General features: G+C 37.4%; 1 protein-coding gene across 1 annotated transcript in view; it reads right to left on the reverse strand.

Annotated features, from left to right (window-relative positions):
• smg5 (SMG5 nonsense mediated mRNA decay factor) overlaps nt 1-25,204 on the reverse strand; it is a 197,693-nt gene that overhangs the window by 104,680 nt on the left and 67,809 nt on the right. Inside the window, exons 5-8 of the mRNA XM_039752424.1 lie at nt 21,812-21,901; nt 13,689-13,778; nt 13,477-13,555; nt 9,993-10,118 (exon numbers count right to left, since the gene is read on the reverse strand). Of these exons, the coding sequence (XP_039608358.1) occupies nt 9,993-10,118; nt 13,477-13,555; nt 13,689-13,778; nt 21,812-21,901 (385 nt within the window). The remainder of the gene's footprint in view (nt 1-9,992; nt 10,119-13,476; nt 13,556-13,688; nt 13,779-21,811; nt 21,902-25,204) is intronic.

Below are 25,204 nucleotides of genomic sequence, written 5' to 3' on the forward strand. Positions count from 1 at the left end.
GTTTGATTTAATTCATTTAAGTCCTGCTTGATCTGCACAGGATATAACTGATGGACATGACTAATTATTCCATACCAACGAATTAGGCGAAAAATGGGAGACACAGCTAGTGTCAGCATGCTCAGATTGGGCTGATGTTAATGATAACACGTACAAGAGAATTGTCCCAACAAAACAACAAAAAGTTATCATCAGTGAATCCCTTATTCACATAATTTGCACCACACACACACTTGAGAACTGCACTGAATCAGCTGATCGATCAGTTCAATACTGTGAGATAATTATTGAAGGCATTGTAAAACTTAGTTAGTTTAATATTTGCAGACAGGCACAACAATCGTTATATATAATCTGATACTATCCGTATGTATGGTGTTCACGTCAGTACCTCGACTCAATACAAGTTAGAACCATGCAATTTGGCATCCGTCCTTCTGATATCTATTGGCAAACCGAGTAATGACGGCTGGGTATTAACAACGGTCATTGTTTAAATTTTAGCCGATCTCAGATCTGAAATGAGTGATGATCGCAACGCAGCCAGAAGAGCAGCGGCCGTGGAAAGGATGCGTAGGAAACTAAGTCACATGACTGACGAGGAACGTAGACTTGCTAATGCGACCAGACGTACACAACGTGCACAACAAACGGATGAGCACCGTACGGCTACAAATGCTACTAACGCTGAAAGAAATTGTGCAAATCTGACACAAAGGACAGATGAAGAACGTGCGCTACAGAATGCTACTAATGCTAAAAGAAATCGTGCCAGACATGCACAAGCGACTGAAGCAGCTCTGAAGCAAATGCAGAACGGGTTGAAAGAAATCGAGCAGCCCGTGCCTTGCGGCATGAAAATGCTCAGTGGCACAGCATTGACATATGCAATCACACAGATATTATTGAGGACGAACTTCCGGAGCACCACTCTGGCGCATTTGACAACCTGTGCAAACATTGCAACTCATTGAACTTCACCTGTGAGAACAAGGTCAAAGTCTTAAAAAAAAAACAAAAAAAAAAAAACAAATAACAAATGATTCTTTGAGTATTGATTTCACAAACGTAGAATTCGTAGCCTGATTCGATCGGCTCCCAGTCGCTAGTAAATAAATAAATAAATCGATGTGCTAAAGCGATTTTGTGAAGAGCAAGATCTTTAATTTCTAAAAATAGACAAGTATGATAATAGTCGGTGGAGTGCATAGTGATTTGAAAAGAAAACGCTAAATAAATTTTGGGAGACTTTTACCAGCAATTCAAGATGAAGTGTCACCAGTTTCAAACATGCAAGAAATCCGTACAGAATGAGCAGTTTTCACAGCTTCAAACTTACTCGATATTGGCACTATTCTGTGATAAACATCAATTGCTTTTCAGTTTGAGCAGCTTACTATAGGAAAATATAAAGATGAGCTCATGGTGCCATTGGTACCATTCATACTTTTACTTAAAACTAGTGATCAATACAGATCAAAGGCACTTGCTCATACTGATGCTGAAAAGGACAAAATAGGATATGCTTACAGCATCACCTTCCAAATTTAAAGCACAATATGCATCATTAAATGCGTGCAACAATTTTTTGATCTCTGATCTACCTACTTGGCCTATGAAGGAGCCTAGGACGATCACATTTTTGGAAACAAAATTCACAGTGAGATAATTCACAAGTTTGAGACCAGTCTGCCTGGAGAGATAGAGTCTGCTTTGAGGGAATGAATGCATTTGAAGTAAGCTGGGAAATGTCCGACTGCCTCCTCTGTGTATGATCTGCTAAATATTGCCAATTCTAGCAGTTAAGATTCCTATACCAATATTCATAAAATACTGTTGTCTCTCACACTGCCTTTAAGCAGTGCTGATGGTGAATGTGAATATTTAATAGTAAACATTACCAGGAATAAGTACAGAAGCTGTATGTCAGATAACAGCTTGTTTACTTTAATGCATATTTATTTCTGTCAGCTGAACACTGAAACAATTGACCCTAAGCCCATAGTTCAACTGCGGTTGAAAAATCACTGATCAATCAAAAAGAAAAAAGCTTACTTCAGGTTGAAGTGTAAATGAAGATGAAAGTGGACAGAGACTTGGATGGCTTTCTTTGCAATTTCACTGAAGGAAAGACCTACACTTTCAACGTTTACAATGGTTGGTCTGTCTTGCTTTGTCAATTGCTATTTTCTAACCATTATGATACCAATGATTGTGCAAATAATGTTTCAGAGGGTGTAGCAACACAGCTTGTTCCAACACTGCTTTTATATGGACAGAGGGTTTGTAAATAATCAACAAAATTTGGGTCACTTGAAGGAATTGTTTACATCAACTTTAAAGGCATAGTTAAATTCTATTTCTGCAGAAAAGCTCTAAGTTGTTAACCCAGTATGTGTTCCCTAAAAAAGGCTCTTGTGTAACTATGAAAATTATATTACTTTTCAGTTTTTAGTAACCTACATCCTTTTTTTTAACCTCTGATAGTTTACTGCTTGTATTAATTCAGGTTATTCAGGGGACTGGATTTCAATAAAAGTTGGAAGACCAGTAGTATAACTGCTCACGTGTGCACACACACAGAGCCTTGCAAAAATATTTAAACTTTGAAAAATTCTCTAATTCACCAAGTGACAGATATTTAAAGTATTATTTTACATCATCTAAAAATATTAACAAGAAAAAATTGGTGCTATGCATTTAGTCAGTGTTACGGGAAGTTTACATAGATTTGGACTCCATCAGTGAACCTTTAAAATAACTGCTACATTTCCTGGATACAAACCCAACTACTGAGGAACCATTATGACACTGATGAACAGCTATATGTAAAAACAAAGACTAACAAGCAGTATAAATAATCTGAAGATAAAATAATTAAAATGCATATACAGGCAGTCCCCGGGTTACGTACGAGATAGGGACTGTAGGTTTGTACTTAAGTTGAATTTGTATGTAAGTCAGAACAGGTACATTATTGTAATAAATGCTATTGTTAATAAGCACTATTGTTAAAGTGCTCTGCCAATGTCTCTGACCTTTTAATTATTTCTACTTTATTTTCAATGGTGATGGTTTTTCTCTTCTTTACTGTATCATCAGCACTTGCATCAGATTTGTGTTTCAGAGACATTCTTGAAGGGTGAAGACAAAAGGCTAAGATGAGCTCTTCTACAAAGCACTGTACACACTATCACAGCAGAAAGGCACCCATCATCAACACGTCTAATGTACTGACAAGAGACAACTTCCTGCTATGTGCATAACAAGCAGGCTTGCTATTGAGATTGAATGGGGGCGATGAGGGGTGGTTCATCACCAGCCCTCCTCACAGTCACCTCCATTACAGTATATTGTCTGCAGCGTTTGCCCATCGATAACGAACACGGTGCGGCGAAAGGCGTGTAGTGAATTGCCCCAACCGCCCCCATTCAACAGGCAGCCATCCAAGGCACACTACAATGCTAACCCCCGCCGCCATGTTGACCCTCAATGGCCTCCGTTCAGCCACAACCGGGTCACCGCTAGCAGCATCACCAGCCGCCCACTGAGAATGAACGGGGCAGCCGTGTGTGGGCAGTGAAATCTCTTGCCGCCGGGAGCCGCCTGAGGGACACTACACTGCGCGAGCAGCAAAATTGCCTCCCTCCAGCCACCGCTTGCAGCATCCCCAGGCCGAAGATGATGGAGCGGCAGTTACTGAGGTGCATGCGTCGCAGCTGTGGCCCCATTCATATGTCGTAGGTCGGATGTCCGTAACCTGGGGACTACCTGTATTAGGAAATGGAAACAAAATAATACACAATATTGTTTTTTCAATTATCAAAAAGGAGAAGCTACATCAAATCATCCCAGACATTGCCTATAGCAGGGGTCTCCAACTTCAGTCCTGAAGAGCTACTGTCGCTGCAAGTTTTCATTCTAACTCTTAATTAGTGAACAGATTTTGCTGCTAATTAACTATTTCCATTTGTTTTAAATTCTTTTTTTCTTAAACGGCACCTAAACTTAAATTTGATGTGAAGTGAGCCAACAGATGACCAACTAAGTTGGGGCCTCAAACTACTACCAATTTCACTTCATTCAGTTTCTTAATTGGAAGCCAATCCCCATTGCCAATTAAACCCGTTCTTTAATTCCATGGCGCTTATTAAACACTTCCAAAACTGATTCCAAAACAATGTTTTGTGGACCTGAGAAGATCAACATTACTGAGGCCTTCACTTTTCTTTATTTTCAGTTATTGTGTGATGGGCACAGGATGTTGTTTATGTGTTGGCACATTTTGTATCTTAATATTGTTTGGTTGCTAATTAAGGAAATAAGGAATAATTAAGGGGCCTGAGTCTTAAGTTGTGCATCGATTCAAATTAAGGCAAAAAGTTAATTAGCAGCAAAATCTGGTCACTAATTAAGAAAGGGGTTAGAATAAAATCCTTCTGCCACAGTAGCTTTCCAGGACTGCAGTTGGAGACCCCCGGCCTAGAGAAAGTGATCCCTCAAAACTCTGCTCAAACAGAAGGAAAACATTGTACGAGAAGCCGCAGGTAGGTCAACAATCACCATTATGAAGCTACAGATTTTAACAACTCTGCATAACTGGCCTATATTAGAGGGTAGCCCAAAAGAAGCCACTACTCAAAAGAAATCACATGAGTGCATAGTTGGAGTTTGCCAAATTTATTTATTTATTTACTTATGCAAATCCAACAATGAGGCTGTGAGCCAAGAGCAGGGGGGCTGGGCTTTCCTCATTCACTTGCCTGCCTCTGTTCAAGTTAGTCTACGTTTCGCCACATGTTGGAGTGCACCTTGCCTCCGCTTAGCTAGCGATAATGTCTGTTGAACAAACAGGTATTATAATCTACAAATTGTTAAGGAGTAATGTTTCAACGTTTTTGAGAGAGAGATCAGAGCTTCATGTGTTTTAGCGGGAAGCTGCTGATTGCCAGAGATATCATGGCCATGTGCTTTTCTTCCCACGCGGGGAACGCTTTCCTGTCAGAGCTGAACAAGATCAGATATAGTGCCAACGTCTATTGATTTTTAAAGTTTGTCCTGTTTCATTACTATGTGGGCGGAGCCACGGGGTACAGCTAATTAAACAGAACAATACTTCTGTACATAATTTGTTATTAATTAAAATCAGAGAACTGGTCAGGTGGCAATATTTAGGCAGGACACTGTATACATAGAGCAAATACTTTTGGGTATATTTAAGAATAAGCAGATCTGCTAATGTGAACTGCAGTTTACTAGTATTTCACAGCTTTATGAATCTGTTACTGTGAAACTAAGCAAACATCACAATATATTGTACTCCAAGTGTGAAATTCAAAATGAGAAAGCTCAGTATTTAGAATGCAATGAGCACTGCAAGTCCTGACTAGGCTTTACACTTCCAGATACAAAGAATTATTCAGATACAATATATGTGGTGGTGTGTTATAGTTTCTGCTACTTTAGAAGTTTACATTCCAAATTTTTGGGGTGATTTTAAATTAAATTGAGAACAGTTTGTTAGAGTACTTTTTGTGAAGAAACCATTTAGTGTTCATCACTGTTTCCCAATTTCCTTATCTACCAGAAAACACCTAGAATAATCTGATTAAAAACAAAATGAGAAGAAAAAAAAAAAACAAAAGGACAAAATAAAACTCAAACTGCATTTGCAACAAGAAAATATTTTCTCAACATATGGATGACACAAGGCAAATGTTTAATTTTATCTTCCTATTTATGACTGAAATCTGTGGTCTACAGTACAAGTGCTAGTATGAAAGGTGTTACATAGTACTAGTTTTAAAGCCCTTAAGACACTAACAAATAAAAGATGGAGCACTATTTCAGGTGAGAACATAATTAGAGCTGTTTTGCAACTTTCCAGAAAAGTGAACTATTGCAGTAAATGTTCAAGACTGCAAATGTAGTGCCATCTGATAGTGTCATTTTTGCATTCAAATTGATAAAAAAAAAGCTGTTCTGTGCTACACTTTTATACATTGTTGACTGCTGAAGTTTAGGACCTCATGATGTTAGTCATTTCTGTCTCATTTCCTAGGAGATACAAGCGATATGGTGCTGCATACTTAATCTTTTACACTGAACTACCTAGAAGTTGCAAATACACAGCAAATAGGCCTGGGTAAAAATATTAATTTTCCGATTAATCATTTTTCGCTTAAATAATTCAATATTGATTCTTAAAGTATCAAGATTTATCTCTGTCCTGCTCAGTTACTATACATAGATTTTTGCTTATCTTCATTTTTGGTGTCCGATCCAGTAGATGTTGGTAATGCGCCCGTTAAGGCTTTCTTTGGAAAAAGCACTTTACCATCTCGCATAAAATGATGTGTCCTCTTTAACTGAAATCAGCGTCTTAAATCAGACATGGGACCTACTATGAATTCAAACGGTGCATCGTTAAAGAACAACTGGATAAAAACAAAATCATAGGTAATTTGTGTAACTCAGACGTTAATTATTTTTGCAACACAACAAATTTGAGAAATCATTTATCCCGACATCACCCATAAACGTAATCTCAGTTAATATCCAAATGAACAGAGCCTAAACAATCTACACTGGGGACGGTGGGTAGCTCCAAGCCTCCGTTTAATTCAGTTTGTGCCCAAAAAAATAATCTATAGCAGTTTTTTTCTGCAAAGATAAAAGAAGCCTACACTGTTGTTGAAAATAAGGGTTTTCGACAAATGACACAGGTTTTTGAACTGCAGTATGATACACCTAACAGAAAGCAACTGAGTCAAGTTATTGTATCAAGGCTTTACGAAGACCTTAAGCAAAGCATTGTCAGGTATCTCAGGCCAGTGGAGAGACTAGCCCTAACTTGCGACAGCTGAACATCCAGGGCAACAGATTCCTATGTAACAATCGCACATAAAAAAACAACTGGGCACCTGTGATGGATGTGTTGCAGACAAGTGTGCTGTATGCCAGTCGCAATAGAAGCAACCTCATTGCATGTATTGAGAGCTGCTGAGATGACTTGCTGTTGTTTGAAAAACATTTCTAGAATTTCCAATTCGCTGTTTCATTGTGTGACTGCATCAATCACAAGTTTGTATTTTGCCTAGTCTAATAAATGTTGCTTCTCTTTAAGAAACATGGCTAGCTGTACTGCTGCTGTGGAAAAGTTTGCAACACGTCTCACCCAGTAAGGCAAGCAGGCAATCATTGAAAGTTTCAGAGCAGCCTGCGATACAAAAGTGAGCATGTGCACAAAGCAGCCAACTTGAAGAAGCTTCACAATAGCGGTGTTATCAGTCACAAATTATCCTCATTTAAAAAGTTTCCTTTTTGTCTGAAGACAGTAAGGACACATTTTTCAGACTAATTAACGTGACTGCTACAAGGAAGCAATTGAAGATATGTTTAACATGTAGAATTATAGAAAGAAATGAGTATACCTGCTGTATCTTTAATTTTAACAAATTCAAGGTTTTTTTAAATGTCCTATAGGGGAATAAATTTGGCTAACAGTTTAGTTGAAGGGTGTCTACATGGATATTCATAACGCACGAATAGGTTACTGAATAACGTTATTTAAGAATATATGATTATTTGATAATGTTATTTGCAAGATGAAATAGATGTTTTATATAGTAGATGCCATTGCTTTTTATTAAAACAAGGAGCTCCCCATAATGTGTGGACTCTAAAGTGGCAATACAAATTTTAGCTAAATTATGGTGAATTTTGAATAAGTGCAGTGCTGTGGTTTTTTTTTTTAAACATATTGATATTTTGTTCCATATCTTCCAAATACTGATGTTAACTAATTATTGCTAATGAAGTATTTCTTCTTAAATGTCATTCCATGTTTATGCATGTGTTATGAAGTCACTAGGTAGACTCCTTCAAATAAAGTGTAACTGAAATCTGTCACATTATATTAATGTTCTCTATTCATGGTTACTAAGATGAATAGTAAGGCAAACTGCTTTATTCATGCATTCTCTACACTTTCAATAAAATACAACATAACCACTTGAGCATCAAAATATTAATGCTTCTTGTCTTTGATATCATGTGCAAGGACTAGAGGTCAGATTGATTTTGTAATAAAAGGTTATGCTAGTACACACCAAAACCAGAGAGATTATGAGTTGAAAATGTATGGTGTCTAAACCCAGAGCTATGGTCAGGGTATGATATTTTGCAATGGATTAATCACACCTTTTACATAAAGCATGGCAACAATTAATCAATATTTTTTTCCATTTATTAAATAACTCCAGGATCCTTAACTAGATAAGTGGAATAGAAAATAAATGGATGGATTTATTAAAAGAGGGTGGCACGATGGTCATGTAGTTACCCTGCTGCTGTCTCACAACATCCAATCCAAATTATTTGCATATTACGTTAACCAATACCTCAAAAGCTTGTGAATGTGTCCAGTATATTCCCAGTTGAAGTCAAACTTACCATTCAAAGTTAACTTTAAGAATTAATCAGTCTTCAGGTTGCAGAGACAATCCTAACTTCTGGAGCAGTTGATTTTAATACATCAATATCTATATACTACAGTGATCACTCGCTATATCGCGCTTCGACTTTCGCGGCTTCACTCTATCGCGGATTTTAAATGTAAGCATATCCAAATATATATCACAGATTTCTCAGCTGGTTTTACGGATTTCTGCAGACAATGGGTCTTTTAATTTATGGTACATGCTTCCTCAGTTTGTTTGCCCAGTTGATTTCATACAAGGGACGCTATTGGCGGATGGCTTAGAAGGTACCCAATCAGAGCATGTATTACGTATTAAATAAAACTCCTCAATGATATGAGATGTGCTCCCCGAACGGTGCTTGATTGTTTGCTTTTCTTGTTCTCTCTCACTCTCTCTGACGTTCTCTGCTCCTGACGGAGGGGGTGTGAGCAGAGAGGCTGTTTGCCTAGAAGATACGGACGCTACTCTAAAAATGCTGAAAGACTACCTTCACATTGCTCCCTTCTGTTGCGGCTGCTTAATCGCAGTGCGCATACTTAAAAGCCCAACAGCACATATTGATTTTTTGATTGTTTGCTTTTCTATCACGCTCTCTCTCTCTGACATTCTCTGCTCCTGACAGTGCTCCTTTGAAGAGAAGATATGTTTGCATTCTTTTAATTGTGAAAAAGAACTGTCATCTCTGTCTTGTCATGGAGCACAGTTTAAACTTTTGACTAAAGGGTGTTATTTCATGTCTAGGGCTCTAATAATGTTAACAGTGTGGGAGAGTTTATAAGGGCTTAAAATATATAAAAATAACCATACAAACATATGGTTTCTACTTTGCGGATTTTCACCTATCACGGGGGGTTCTGGAACGCAACACCCGCGATCGAGGAGGGATTACTGTATATTTTTTATTTATTGTTTATTAAGATTTGCTATAATGTTTGAAAATTTAAAACACACCCTAACATTCAATTTAAAAGATACATGTTTTCAGCAGTGCCAACATTTGCAGTATGGCACCAGGTGGATTCAATTTTTAAATTAATTTTAATTTTTTTTAGTACTAATGTACTAATAAAATTCAAAGAGTTTGTTTATTCTAACAAATGGGATAGGATAAATGTTACCTTTTGGAAAAATTGTTATATTTAAATTTAAAAATTTTAAATGCAAAATCATTCTGAACATTTTCCTTCCTTCCTGCATCAATAATATAGTTTGCCACAAAAATATTGAAATATTCTTCTGAATAGGTGTTTTCCCCAAACAACTCCAGTAATCGCCCAAGGATAGTAAGCCAATTGAACAAAGGGAACTTTGCCACCCCTAGCCAATTTATGAATTTACATGCATAATTTCACATACATGTATTTTTATTGCAATCTCAAAATCCAGAGCAAAACCATGTGAACCCAATGGAAAACAGGTAAATTGCAATAATTTTTTTTAAATATGCAAATACAAAACCATTAAATAAATAAAAATTCTCAAACAGTGAAATAAAAAGAAAAAAATCACCTCTGTTTTGCTGGGGTCAGCTTCTTCAGTTCCTGTTTTTTCACCTGATGATACATCTTGGCAGACTTTTCAAAAAGTCGCTTCAAATTACCATAGGCTCCATCAAAGGGAACCTCAGATTGGATGCTGAAACAACATAAAATACTTGCTACTTGAAAAGGTTACTACAAAAAGCATTACCATTTTGGTGAACTGATCAAAAAATATATAAGTCAGCACAACAAACATTAGAAAATTACAAAAGCAGGCTATTCACACTAGCAAATATTTTCAAGATCTTTTTATATTGCAAGCGATTTAAAATTGCTATCTAAAATACAACAAAATCTTGAAATCTGCCTAGAAAAATGGATGAATAATTTCTGACATAAAGGAGACTAGAAACATCTGTGTGATAAAACAAAATGCAGCTCAATGTTTGTGATACTCATTCTATGAGTTCTCCTTTAATCTCAATCCTATGAGACCCGTCTAGCTGCAAGCTTTTTTTCATACCAGTTTTATAATTAGTGGAATTATTTTACCTCTAATGAATCTGTTTAATCAGCTGGCCTCATTTCTTCGTAATCCAACATTTAAAAAAGACCAGCAGTGTGAGATTTACAGTCTTAAGAAAAACAAATGTTCATATATTGACATAGTTTAAAGTTCTTTAATGAAGTAGATTCAATCTTGGACACCCACTCACTGACCCACCTATTCATATCCCACACACAGTCTGTTCAAACATGTTAAATTTCTATCTATGCAACATAAGGAATCAAATATAATCTGTAATTTAAAATTTATAATTACAAATTAAACAATTCAGACATGATTAAAGTGCACTGACTAAATCTATGACATCTTTTAACCCAAATCTCTTCATTGAACTTTTGTTGGTATAACTGCTATAACCTTGCTCTGCTTAGTAAGTCATATATTCCGATACAAATTACCAATACAAAAATACATTTTCAGATTATTTGCAAACATTAAGGTGTGAATTCCATAAAAGATACTGATAACAATTTGCATATCAAAGAATGAGGTAGTGAGCAATAAAGATGAAATTATGGTTATCTCCTTACAGGTGCTGGTCATAAAATTAGAATATCATGACAAAGTTGATTTGTTTCAGTAATTCCATTCAAAAAGTGAAACTTGTATATTAGATTCATTCATTACACACAGACTAATGTATTTCAAATGTTTATTTCTTTTAATTTTGATGATTATAACTGACAACAAATGAAAGTCCTAAATTCAGTATCTCAGAAAATTAGAATATCAATTAACACCAATGCAAAAAAAGGATTTTTACAAATGCTGGCCAACTGAAAGGTATGAACATGAAAAGTATGAGCGTGTACAGCACTCAATATTTAGTTGGGGCTCCTTTGGCCTGGATTACTGCAGCAATGCGACGTGGCATGGAGTCGATGAGTCTGTGGCACTGCTCAGGTGTTATGAGAGCCCATGTTGCTCTGATAGTGGCCTTCAGCTCTTCTGAATTGTTGGGTCTGGCATATTGCATCTTCCTCTTCACAATACCCCATAGATTTTCTATGGGGTTAAGGTCAAGCGAGTTTGCTGGCCAATCAAGAACAGGGATACCATGGTCCTTAAACCAGGTACTGGTAGCTTTGGCACTGTGTGCAGGTGCCAGGTCCTGTTGGAAAATGAAATCTGCATCTCCATAAAGTTCGTCAGCAGCAGGAAGCATGAAGTGCTCTAAAACTTCCTGGTAGATGGCTGCGTTGACCTTGGACCTCAGAAAACACAATGGACCAACACCAGCAGATGACATGGCACCCCAAACCATCACTGACTGTGGAAACTTTACACTGGACCTCAAGCAAGCGTGGATTCTGTGCCTCTCCTCTCTTCCTCCAGACTCTGGGACCTTGATTTCCAAAGGAAATGCAAAATTTACTTTCATCAGAGAACATAACTCAGCAGCAGTCCAGTCCTTTTTGTCTTTAGCCCAGGCGAGACGCTTCTGATGCTGTCTCTTGTTCAAGAGTGGCTTGACACAAGGAATGCGACAGCTGAAACCCATGTCTTGCATACGTCTGTGCGTGGTGGTTCTTGAAGCACTGACTCCAGCTGCAGTCCACTCTTCGTGAATCTCCCCTTAGTTTTGAATGGGTTTTGTTTCTCAATCCTCTCCAGGGTGCGGTTATCCCTATTGCTTGTACACTTTTTTCTACCACATCTTGTCCTTCCCTTCACCTCTCTATCAATGTGCTTGGACACAGAGCTCTGTGAACAGCCAGCCTCTTTAGCAATGACCTTTTGTGTCTTGCCCTCCTTGTGCAAGGTGTCAATGGTCGTCTTTTGGACAACTGTCAAGTCAGCAGTCTTCCTCATGATTGTGTAGCCTACAGAACTAGACTGAGAGACCATTTAAAGGCTTTTGCAGGTGTTTTGAGTTAATTAGCTGATTAGAGTGTGGCACCAGGTGTCTTCAATATTGAACCTTTTCACAATATTCTAATTTTCCGAGATACTGAATTTGGGACTTTCATTAGTTGTCAGTTATAATCATTAAAATTAAAAGAAATAAACATTTGAAATACATCAGTCTGTGTGTAATGAATGAATCTAATATACAAGTTTCACTTTTTGAATGAAACAAATCAACTTTGTCATGATTCTAATTTTATGACCAGCACCTGTATATAATACACTACCATGGCTGTTCGTTTGTCTGTCCAGGACTTTAAATCACTTGTAGCTCACAAACCGTTTGAACTATTGACCTGAAATTTGGTGCACATATACAACATGATGTCTACTATCCATTTTCTGGGTGATGACTGACCTCCAAGGTTATTCCTCTTTATTTTTACTTTATTTTTATTGTAGAATCAATTCTCGGCAGCAGCCAGCAGGGTGGTTGTGCAACACATACGTATGGGCGCCGTTCTCATCCCTACCTCCTTAGCCGTCACTTCCCCTACCTCTTCTTATCTTAAATAAGTCTTTAATCTGCCTCAAGAATGAAGTACCATCTTAAGTGAAAAATTAAGGAAAACGTACTAAGTAATTGAAACAGAAACACTGACTTAATCAGTTTTAACGCGAAAAGATGCAGACGAAAGAAGAGAAGAAGCGAGCGGCTAGAGTGGAAAAAACTAGCTGCTCAGGAAGCAGCAAGCACATCAACCTCTGAGCAAACGAATGCTAAAAGTACAGAGAAAGAGTATGAAAACTATAAATGCTGAAGTGTATTCACTGCACATTATTGTGCAGTGCACGGTTACTGGTATTTTATAATTAACAATAAATTTTATATAACAGAATTAAATAAAAGCAGTTTTTTTTCCTGTCTTGCCTACCTAAAAAGAAAATGTGACAATTTGACATTCTTTGTAGTAGAAAAAAGTAGAGTATCACTATCAGTTATAACTAAGTGCCAGTGGTCACATTTACTACTACAAAACAATTCCCCTAACATGGTATGTTTTAATCAAAACATTGGCAAAAATATATTACTCACCATCGCATGTAGTAATAAGTAGCCTCCACATTATAATACTTGCTTCCAGCTAACGTTCCAAGCTGGTTAAAAGGCATTCCTAGAATGGAAGGAGGCATAATAGACATCAACGTATAACCAACTTACAACAGAGCAAGTCTTGCAAGTTTAAATATTCCACAATGACAAGTGAATATTGTGATGAAGAAAAAAAAGTAAAAACCTATATTTACCTATGTTTGGCGACACTGATAAAGCTTGATGATAAAATCTCTCTGCAAGTAGTTCTGCATCTACACCTGCTAGCTCATTCTGGTAACGAGCTGAAAGAAACATGAACAAAGAAAACTAATTTATTGCAGTTCAACATCAAAAGTCAGAAATCATGTAATATTTTAACAGAAAACATATACTGTATTCAGGACAACTTGATATAGCACATTATTTCTATATTGCCCTCATTTTAAAAGATACAAAAACAGTCTTCAATTCTTTTTGAATATGCAATAAATTTTTAAATCACCCGTCATGCTTTTTGTAAGCACTTAGGCTTAGAAAATGAATAGGTAGATGGACTGACAATCCTGCTCTGCAATTACAGCTGGAAAAAGGGGAACCAGAAAGAAGTTTTAATAATATTAGTGTTTTTAAATTTTCTGGAAGTAAAATCATGTATTTCATATACATTTTGTCTGCTTATCAACAAATTCTCACACATTCTTGGAATCCTTGTAAGATGGACTATACCATTACATACTATCTACCAGACATTTTACTGATAAGGATTTCCTTTTTCACCGCAAAATAAACAGTCCCTTTTTGAACTGAATTTTCTCTTGAAACTGGACTCATTTGGATTCGGTGCAAGAGTGAAGAAAGTTGTAAGTTACAAAATTTCACAACTAAACATATAGGAATTTGTTAGGGCCAATTTTAATCCATTGTTCCCGATTTCTTATGCAAAATTGCTATTTGAGAATTACAGTATGCACATTTAAAAACAGATTGTTGTATTATTTCATTTAAAATGTTAAAAGATTTTCTTAATCAATTTGAATTTACATCACTCTGTTATAATAAAAAAAATCTTGGGTTGAGACGTAATCTTCGCTGAAAGACACTCTGTCGTCCCGCAAGACTAGACTTTACAACCTTTGGAAGCAAAGCCCATGAGACAGTCACTTTTGCACACGACACCCTACTTAAAAACAATTTAAAAGAAGATCACGGATATCTAGCCTCTTAGTTGTTGGAATGCTTTTGACAGACACACTTCATGCGCTCCCAGCTCTTAAAAATTTTATACGTTCTAGATGGCACGTCAACAACTAAGCAAAAAAGAAAGAGCAGCTACGTGCAAATTCTGAAAATAAGGAAAGTAATAATCAGCCCGGACCAAGTGGAATTGAAAACCTCGTAGGTCCAATCGGGGTCAGAAATAAAAGACTTCATAAAGATGTTCAAAAACATTGCCGCGATACACAAGCACTAAAAACTCTATGAAAGTCTATACATCCAACAGAGTCACATTAACAGGTAATCTAGACAGAAAGTAAATACTAGACCAAACTGCAAAATCTGTAGTCATAATCAAAAACATGAATAAAAATAACCTTAAATTGAAGTCTGTACTCTACTAATGAATGACAGAGAGGTGGGAGAGCAATTCAAAAAACACAGAGTTATGGGAAATGCGAGTTTGCTGTTTATGAGGAGCGCTACCTTTCAAGGATATAACTGTTAACATTTTAATGGAAAAAAAAAAACATGTATTTTACATGCCATGAATTACCAACTGAATAACAGGCATGTATTTATGAGAGATGACAAATGCATTCTTTTTTTTCCTCCATGGACTTTTCACATTGTTTGCCTTTGTTTCAAATAGGTCATCATTAGACTCCATTATCACTCATTCTGTGTAAAAATATGAGATTGAACATTTTTCTTATGCATCACTACAAGCCGCATGGGATAAATAAAACATTTTGGTGGAGTAATCCTTTTAAAATATTCTATACATTAAATGAGAGTTTTTATTCTATGGCGGTGCAACTAGTTAAAAGTGTAAAGCAACACTTCATTTTACCATTATAAACCTTAAATTGCATTTTAGCATTATAAACTATGTACTTCATGGAAAACTGATTTGACATTTAAATGTTACACCTTAAGACAGTAAAACCATCATAGAATCATTCAACTTTAAGTATTAAAGAGAAGCAAGTTGTATTAACTGAATAACAGTATGTCTTTGAATGGCATCTTCGTATTCTTTAATAAAACCAGAGATTTTAGGAAGTGATAGATTACTGTAATCACCTTGAGAAGCTAGACTGTGTTAGGACGCTACCTACAAAGCATGGCCGGGAGATAACAGCACAGTGCAATTAATGTAAGAAATAATTTACCATCAGGGATGCTGGGATTAAAACTCCAGTCATAAATTATGCAGGCTTCAAAATTTTGAAAATAATAATTTTGAAAGAGCCTGAGGGTAAGAAACACTGGCATGTTTGTGTGCAGCATAGTCCTGTCTTGGCTTCATGTTTACATAGGCTATAACTTACTGAAAAACTTTAAATTTGAAAATTATACATTCTAATTATTTTACTTAAACAAATCTTTTGGAACATATTTTGGAATTGTTTTTAAATGTCTAATGACCCAATAAATTCAGCAAAATATACAAGAAAGTCTAGGATTGAGTTGTAGTCATTTAAAACAAACACTACTTCCCGAGACAGGAGAGACTCGTGAAGCTACGCGTGTGTTTAAAGGAAGCCCTAAAAACTCATTTCTAAACCTTCCAAATGGTTCATTAGTGACCAGGGAAACACACTCCTTTACTTGATTTGTCCTGAATGAAGTAGCTTTCTGTAATGAAAAAATGCAAATTAATGACTAGCAGTCATTACACATAATTTTCCAAGGATCCAATGTGGGACAGTTGTGGAACATAGGACTGTCTGCAAACAAGTGGTATAGTGGTTAAAGCTAAAAATATAAATATGGTATGTTTAAACATTTGTATTTATGCAGTTTCACATTTGACACAATAAACCTTATATTTTTAATATTATGATGTTGACAACTTATTTAATTACCAAAAGCTAAACATGGTTTGCCTTATGATGGCAATGAACACTATGCTGTTAAGTTCAATAGGCCACAAGGTTTACCATTAAATAACTTTTAAAGAAATACTCCACCCAAAAATGATAGCTGTTATACATGTTGCACATCCCACGTTGTTTGTTGTGAAGGTCTAGAAAAACATTCACTCTCACGTTTTCATGGCCAGCTACAACAGGCTTGAATTTGAATCCTCTTGTGTACAACAGTGATTCACACATGAATTGAATACCTACTCCAAAATGTACAATTCCTACACTCCACAGTCCACACAAAACTTTAGTGTGGTTATTTCACAGGCTACTGTTTGACCTGGTGGTTTTTCTTTGTTGTTTATTCTTTACTATTATTGCCTAATCTTATTTGTTTTACTTTTCTTGTAACTTGACATCTTTTGAAGCACTTTGAGTTACACTTGTATGAAAATTTACTACATAAATGTTGTGCTTGTGGTTTCGACCAATGAATGAAAATGGTCTTCAATTCAAATGCGGGAATAGATTAATTTTTTCACTTCAAGCAAAGTAGGTACCAATCCGCATGAAGAACATCATACCAAGGGCCAAACATGCTGGTAGAACTGTGATGATGTGCAAGTGCTTAGCTGCCTCAAAACCTCGGTGATCTGCCATAACCAATACAGCCATGAATTCCGCTAAAAAAATAAAAAACTTAAAAAACAATTATGGCCACCTAACCACTAGTTGTAGCTAAGTGCACATGGGTAATGGAGCAAATACAAATCCAATACAAGAGTCCTTCACGTGCCTTTTGGCAAACTCCCGGCGGGCTGCCATGTGCCTTTTACTAAGGAGTGGCTTCCGTCTGGCCACTCTACCATACAGGCCTGATTGGTGGATTGCTGAAGAGATGGTTGTCCTTCTGGAAGGACCTCTGGAGCTCTGACAGAGTGACAATTGGGTTCTTGGTCACCTCCCTGACTAAGGCCCTTCTCCCCTGATCGCTCAGTTTAGATGGCCGGCCAGCTCTAGGAAGAGTCCTGGAAGTTTCGAACTTCTTCCTCTTACGGATGATGGAGGCCACTATGCTCATTGGGATATTCATAGCAGCAGAAATTTTTCTGTAACCTTCCCCAGATTTGTGCCTCGAGACAATCCTGTCTCAGAGGTCTACAGACAATTCCTTTGACTTCATGCTTGGTTCATGCTCTGACATAAACTTTCAACTGTGGGACCTTATACAAACAGGTGTGTGTCTTTCCAAATCATGTCCTATCAACTGAATTTACCACAGGTAGACTCCAATTAAGCTGCAGAAACATCTTAAGAATGATCAGGGGAAACAGGATGCATCCGAGCTCAATTTTGAGCTTCATAGCAATGGCTGTGAATACTTATGTACATGTGCTTTCTCAATTTTTTTATTTTTAATAAATTTGCAAAAATCTCAAGTAAACTTTTTTCACATTGCCATTATGGGGTGTTGTGTGCAGAATTCTGAGGAAATAAATGAATTTAATCCATTTTGGAATAAGGCTGTAACATAACAAAATGTGGAAAAAGTGATGAGCCGTGAATACTTTCTGGATGCACTGTATTTGTGGCAGCACAGCCAGCCATGCAATGATCTATTCTGCATTGAAGCAGTGGCAGGAGCAGCAGTGGAGCTGCTCAGTTGCTCTCCTTCCTGTGGAGATGCTTCAACCAATAAATAGCCACAAACTAGAAGCAAGGTTTAAATACACCGCGTTCCAAATTATTATGCAAATTGTATTTACAGGTGCTGGTCATAAAATTAGAATATCATGACAAATTTGATTTATTTCAGTAATTCCATTAAAAAAGTGAAACTTGTATTAGATTCATTCATTATACACATTTGAAACATTGTTTCAAATGTTTATTTCTGTTAATTTTGACGATTATAACTGACAACTAATGAAAGTCCCAAATTCAGTATCTTGGAAAATTAAAATATTGTGAAAAGGTTCAATATTGAAAACACCTGGTGCCACACTCTAATCAGCTAATTAACTCAAAACACCTGCAAAAGCCTTTAAATGGTCTCACATCTACACAATCATGGGGAAGACTGCTGACTTGACAGTTGTCCAAAAGACGACCATTGACACCTTGCACAAGGAGGGCAAGAAACAAAAGGTCATTGCTAAAGAGGCTGGCTGTTCACAGAGCTCTGTGTCCAAGCACATTAATAGAGAGGCGAAGGGAAGGACAAGATGTGGTAGAAAAAAGTGTACAAGAAATAGGGATAACCGCACCCTGGTGAGGATTGTGAAACAAAACCCATTCAAAACTGTGGGGGAGATTCACAAAGAGTGGACTGCAGCTGGAGTCAGTGCTTCAAGAACCACCACGCACAGACGTATGCAAGACATGGGTTTCAGCTGTCGCAATCCTTGTGTCAAGCCACTCTTGAACAAGAGACAGCATCAGTAGCGTCTCGCCTGGGCTAAAGACAAAAAGGACTGGACTGCTGCTGAGTTATGTTCTCTGATGAAAGTAAATTTTGCATTTCCTTTGGAAATCAAGGTCCCAGAGTCTGGAGGAAGAGAGGAGAGGCACAGAATCCACTTTGCTTGAGGTCCAGTGTAAAGTTTCCACAGTCAGTGATGGTTTGGGGTGCCATGTCATCTGCTGGTGTTGGTCCTTTGTGTTTTCTAAGGTCAAAGGTCAACGCAGCCATCTACCAGGAAGTTTTAGAGCACTTCATGCTTCCTGCTGCTGACGAACTTTATGGAGATGCAGATTTCATTTTCCAACAGGACCTGGCACCTGCGCACAGTGCCAAAGCTACCAGTACCTGGTTTAAGGACCATGGTATTCCTGTTCTTGATTGGCCAGCAAACTCACCTGACCTTAACCCCATAGAAAATCAATGGGGTATTGTGAAGAGGAAGATGCAATACGCCAGACCCAACAATTCAGAAAACCTGAAGGCCACTATCAAAGAAACATGGGCTCTCATATCACCTGAGCAGTGCCACAGACTGATCGACTCCATGTCACGCCGCATTGCTGCAGTAATCCAGGCCAAAGGAGCCCCAACTAAATATTGAGTGCTGTACATGCTCATACTTTTCATGTTCATACCTTTCAGTTGGCCAACATTTCTAAAAATCCTTTTTTTGCATTGGTCTTAATTGATATTCTAATTTTCCAAGATACTGAATTTGGGACTTTCATTAGTTGTCAGTTATAATCATCAAAATTAACAGAAATAAACATTTGAAATAACATCAGTCTGTGTGTAATGAATGAATCTAATATACAAGTTTCACTTTTTGAATGGAATTACTGAAATAAATCAACTTTGTCATGATATTCTAATTTGATGACTAGCACCTGTAAGTGACATAAAGATTAAACATTTTGTTTTTCAATTAAACTCATGCATTGTATTGTGTCTCAGGTCTCTTTTGATCACTGAAATCAATCTCGGACACCTGTAATAATTAGTTTGCCAGGTGAGCCCAATTAAAGGAAAAACCACTAAAGAAGGATGTTCCACATTATTAAGCAGACCACCATTTTCAAGCAATATGGGAAAGAAAAAGGATCTCTCTGCTGCCGAAAAGCGTCAAATAATTGAATGTCTTGGCCAAGGTATGAAAACCTTTGATATTTCACGAAAACTTGATCATGGTACTGTTAAAAGATTTGTGGCTAACTCTGAGCACACATGGGTTCATGCAGATAAAGGCAAAATGAGGAAGGTTTCTGCCGGACAAATATATCGGATTAAGAGAGCAGCTGCTAAAATGCCATTACAAAGCAGCAAACACGTATTTGTAGCTGCTGGTGCTTCTAGAGTCCAGCGAACATCAAGGAGTAGGATCCTCCAGAGGATTGCAGTTATGCATAAACCTTCTATTCGGCCACCCCTAACCAAAGCTCACAAGCAGAAACGGCTGCAGTGGGCACAGAACTACATGAAGACTCACTTTTAAACAGTCTTGTTTAGAGATGAGTGACATGCAACCCTGGATGGTCCAGATGGATGGAGTGGTGGGTGGTTGGTGGATGGCCACCATGTCCCAACAAGGCTGCGATATTAGCAAGGAGGTAGCAGAGTCATGTTTTGGGCTGGAATTATGTGGAGAGAGCTGGTCATCCCCTTTAGGGTCCCTGAAGGTGTGAAAATGAACTCTGAAAGGTATGTGGAGTTTCTGACTGTTTGTTTTCTGTAACAAAATCATATTCATGCATGACAATGCACCATCTCATTCTGCAAGGAATACCTCTGCATCATTGGCTGCTATCGGCATAAAAGTAGAGCAACTCATGGTGTGGCCCCCATCCTCACCTGACCTCAATCCTATTGAGAACATTTGGAGCATCCTCAAGCAAAAGATCTATGAGGGTGGGAGGCAGTTTACATCCAAACAGCAGGTCTGGGAGGCTATTATGGCATCCTGCAAAGAAATTCAGGCAGAAACTCTCCAAAAACTCACAAGTTCAATGGATGCAGGAATTGTGAAGCTGCTATCAAATAAGGGGTCATATGTTAATATGTAACTTGACCTGTTAAGGTGTTTTTGATAGAAATAGCTTTTGATTTCAGTAAATATGACCTCCTAATGTTGCAAATTCACACAAATTACCATTTTCAGTTCTTTACAACCTATAAAATGTTTTGAAACTCTGTTGTGCATAATAATTTGGAACAGTGCATTTTAAGTTTTTTATTTTTGAAAAACATACTGTTATTAGGTTTGTTCAGTAACATTCGAATTATACTCTAAATGGTTGATGACTCAAATTATGCTGACTGCCACTTTTCAATGAACTATTTAGGAAAATCAGAGAAAAATATAATTTGCATAATAATTTGGAACACATTGTATATAAATAAAGAGCAACACACAGAGTTCAAGTCTTCCGGACACACAGCACTTTTATTTTTTTGAAATCACGCTACAAGCAGCTGGTATATCTTTCTTGGTTTCGAATTGAGAAGATGGTTTGCACTTTTATTGTACATCAAGAAGATAGAAACGTCTTATAAATAGTAATAAATATTTTGTTATTATTACATAGTGTCTTCTATGTGTTTTGACTCTTGGAGGACCCTTTAAGGCTTGTTTTGATCAAAGGTGGTCCATGTGGTAATTCCTTTCTAGCAAGACATCTAAACATCTCTTTTCATTAACTGTATTGGAGTTTTGCACTACATTTTTCATTTTTTCCTAAACAAATAAAAATATTAAGCAATAGTACTGTTATTTGAAGGCATTTCTTACCGAGATCCCCCAAATAGACAAGACAACGGTGGCAAGCCATCTGTGCCCATTCCATTTCCTTTGTAGTAGCAGAAACTGGCTTCTTTCGTTCTTAATTACATATATAAATAATAAACAAAGCAAAATAATTATCCTAAATAGGTATTCTGAAAAAATTAATTTGTATAAAATATTAGAAAGTCAACAAGTGCACATTTTCTGAAATTATGCATTAATTCTGAACATTAGATAAATAAAAATATAATTTTTACAATTCTATGTATTGGGTTAAAAAGTGTAACAAAAGAGAAGCACAGTGATTCTTGCTTTTTGATGATACATCCCTACATATACAAACAAAGGTTAGTGTAAAGCATCTTACTGACTCATCTTTTAAGAGGAAAACACAATAATGAAATGATGTAAATTAAAAACTTACAGTTAAAACCGACTCACTGAACAGGTAAACAAAAATAGTGTTTTTATTTATTATTTTCTTACACTTGCTTTTCAATGACAGAGTCTCTCTAATAATATGCTTTACACATCTTGTACAAGGTAGAAGGAACACCTTTAATGCCACTGTGGGGCAAAGTATCAAATACACACACACACACACACACACACTAGGAGTATGAGATATGTATTGTCTCAATTGTTGTTTTATAGCCGTGCAAGCTTAAATTATTGAGTATGTTACTTTGCAAAACACAAAAACACGCTTTCAGAATCCAAGCATTTACTATCTCAAGTAACCTAACAGGGTAGATTACTGTGCTTGTGCAAGCTCCTAGATGTGCACAGTCAGCGCACCACAAGTTAAGCTAGAGCAGCTGCCTACACCTGGGTTACTGTGTAATAGTGTGACGACATGTTGACTTTAATCTCAACAAACGGCGAGAATAAAGTAAAAATGTGGACTTCATTCTCGTCATAAGCGTCAAGATTAAAGTGGAAATGTAGAGAATAAAGTCAACATGTCGTCACACTATTACACAGTACCCAGGTATATTACACAGTATTGGGAAAAAAAAATACAACTTGGCTTGCAGTATTATCCAGTAGTATAGAAACAGTATAGTATAGAAACAGTATTCACACATCTTAATATTAGAACAGGCCATTCAGCCCAACAAAGCACGTCAGTCCAATTCACTTGTTTCTTCAAAAAACACATCAAGTCGAGTTTTGAAAGTCCCTAACGTCTTACTGTCTACCACACTACTTGGTAGCTTATTCCAAGTGCCTATCGTCCTTTGTGTAAAGAAAAACTTCCTAATGTTTATGCGAAACTTACTCTTAACAAGTTTCCAACTGTGTCCATGTGTTCTTGATGAACTCATTTTAAAATAACAGTCTGGATCCACTGTACTAATTTCCTTCATAATTTTAAACACTTCAGTCATGTCACCTCTTAATCTTCTTTTGCTTTAACTGTATAGGGTCAGCTCTTTTAATCTTTCCTCATAATTCAACCCCTGTAGCCCTGGAATCAGCCTAGTCTCTCTTCTCTGGACCTTTTCTATGTCCTTTTTGTAGCCTGGAGACCAAAACTGCACACAGTACTCAACATGATGCCTCACCAGTGCATTATAAAGGTTGAGCATAACCTCCTTAGACGTACTCCACACATCGTGCTATATATCCTAACATTCTGCCTTATTAATGGCTTCTGAGCACTGTCTGGAAGTCGATATCTTAGAGTTCACTATGACTCCTAAATCCGTCTCTTAAGGTGTACTCTCGATTTATCAACCGCCCATTGTGTATTAAAAACCTAGCATTTTTACTACCTATGTGTAATACTTTACATTTACTGACATTAAATTTCATCTACCTCAAATCTGCCCAATTCTGTATGCTATCCAAGTCCTTCTGTAATGATATAACAGATTCCAAATAATCTGCTAATCCACCTATCTTGGTACCATCTGCAAACTTAACCAGCTTGTTACTTATATTACTATCTAAATCATTTATATATATTAAAAAAGCAGCTGCCCTATATATATATATATATATATATATATATATATATATATATATATATATATATATATATATATATATATATATATACACTGCTCACAAAAATTAAAGGAACACTTTAAAGAAACACATTAGATACATCAGATCTCAATATGAAGTTAGATATCTATACAAATAACGACAGGGCAATGTCTTAGGAACAAAAGGATGCCAAGTCTTTTAATGGAAATAAAAGTTTTCTGCCTACAGAGGGCTCAATTGTGTAGACACCCTAAAATCAGAGTGAAATGAAGATGTGGCAGGCTAGTCCATTTTTTCAAAAACTTAATTTCTGCTCCTCAAAATGCTTTTCAGTATCTTGTGTGGCCCCACGAGCTTGTATGCATGCTTGACAACGTTGGGGCATGCTCCTAATGAGACGACGGATGGTGTCTTGTGGCATTTCCTCCCAGATCTGTATGAGGGCATCCCTGAGCTGTTGTATAGTCTGAGGAGCAACCTGGCGCCTAATGGACCGAAACATAATGTCCCACAGATGTTCTATTGGGTTTAAGTCAGGGGATCGTGAAGGCCATTCAATTGTTTCAATTCCTTCATCCTCCAGGTACTGCCTGCATACTCTTGCCACTTGAGGCCGGGCATTGTCGTGCATTAGGAGGAAACCAGGACCTACTGCACCAGCATAGGGTCTGACAATGGGTCCAAGGATTTCATCCCGATACCTAATGGCAGTCAAGATGCCGTTGTCTAGCCTGTAGAGGTCTGTGAGTCGCTCCATGGATATGCCTCCAAGATCATCACTGACCCACCACCAAACCAGTCATGCTAAACGATGTTACAGGCAGCATAATATTCTCCACGGCTTCTCCAGACGCTTTCACGTCTTTCACATATACTCAGGGTGAACCTGCTCTCATCTGTGAAAAGCACAGGACGCCAGTGGTGGACCTGCCAATTCTGGTATTCTATGGCAAATGCCAATTGAGCTCCCCGGTGCTGTGCAGTGAACACAGGGCGCAGTAGACATTTGGGCCCTCAGGCAACCCTCATGAAGTCTGTTTCTGATTGTTTGGTCAGAGACATTCACACCAGTGGCCTGCTGAAGGTCATTTTGTTGGGCTCTGGCAGTGCTCATCCTGTTCCTCCTTGCCCAAAGGAGCAGATACTGGTCCTGCTGATGGGTTATGGACCTTCTATGGCCCTCTCCAGCTCTCCTAGAGTAAATGCTTGTCTCCTAGAATCTCCTCCATGCCCTTGAGACTGTGCAGGGAGACACAGCAAACCTTCTGGCAGTGACACGTATTGATGTGCCATCCTGGAGAAGTTGGACTACCTGTGCAACCTCTGTAGGGTCCAGGTATCACCTCGTGCTACCAGTAGTGACACTGACTGTTTTCAGCACCAAATTATTTGTGTGATATTAAT

This window comes from Polypterus senegalus, chromosome 1 (genome assembly GCF_016835505.1).
Source record: "Polypterus senegalus isolate Bchr_013 chromosome 1, ASM1683550v1, whole genome shotgun sequence".
In the NCBI taxonomy this organism is placed as follows: Eukaryota; Metazoa; Chordata; class Cladistia; order Polypteriformes; family Polypteridae; genus Polypterus; species Polypterus senegalus.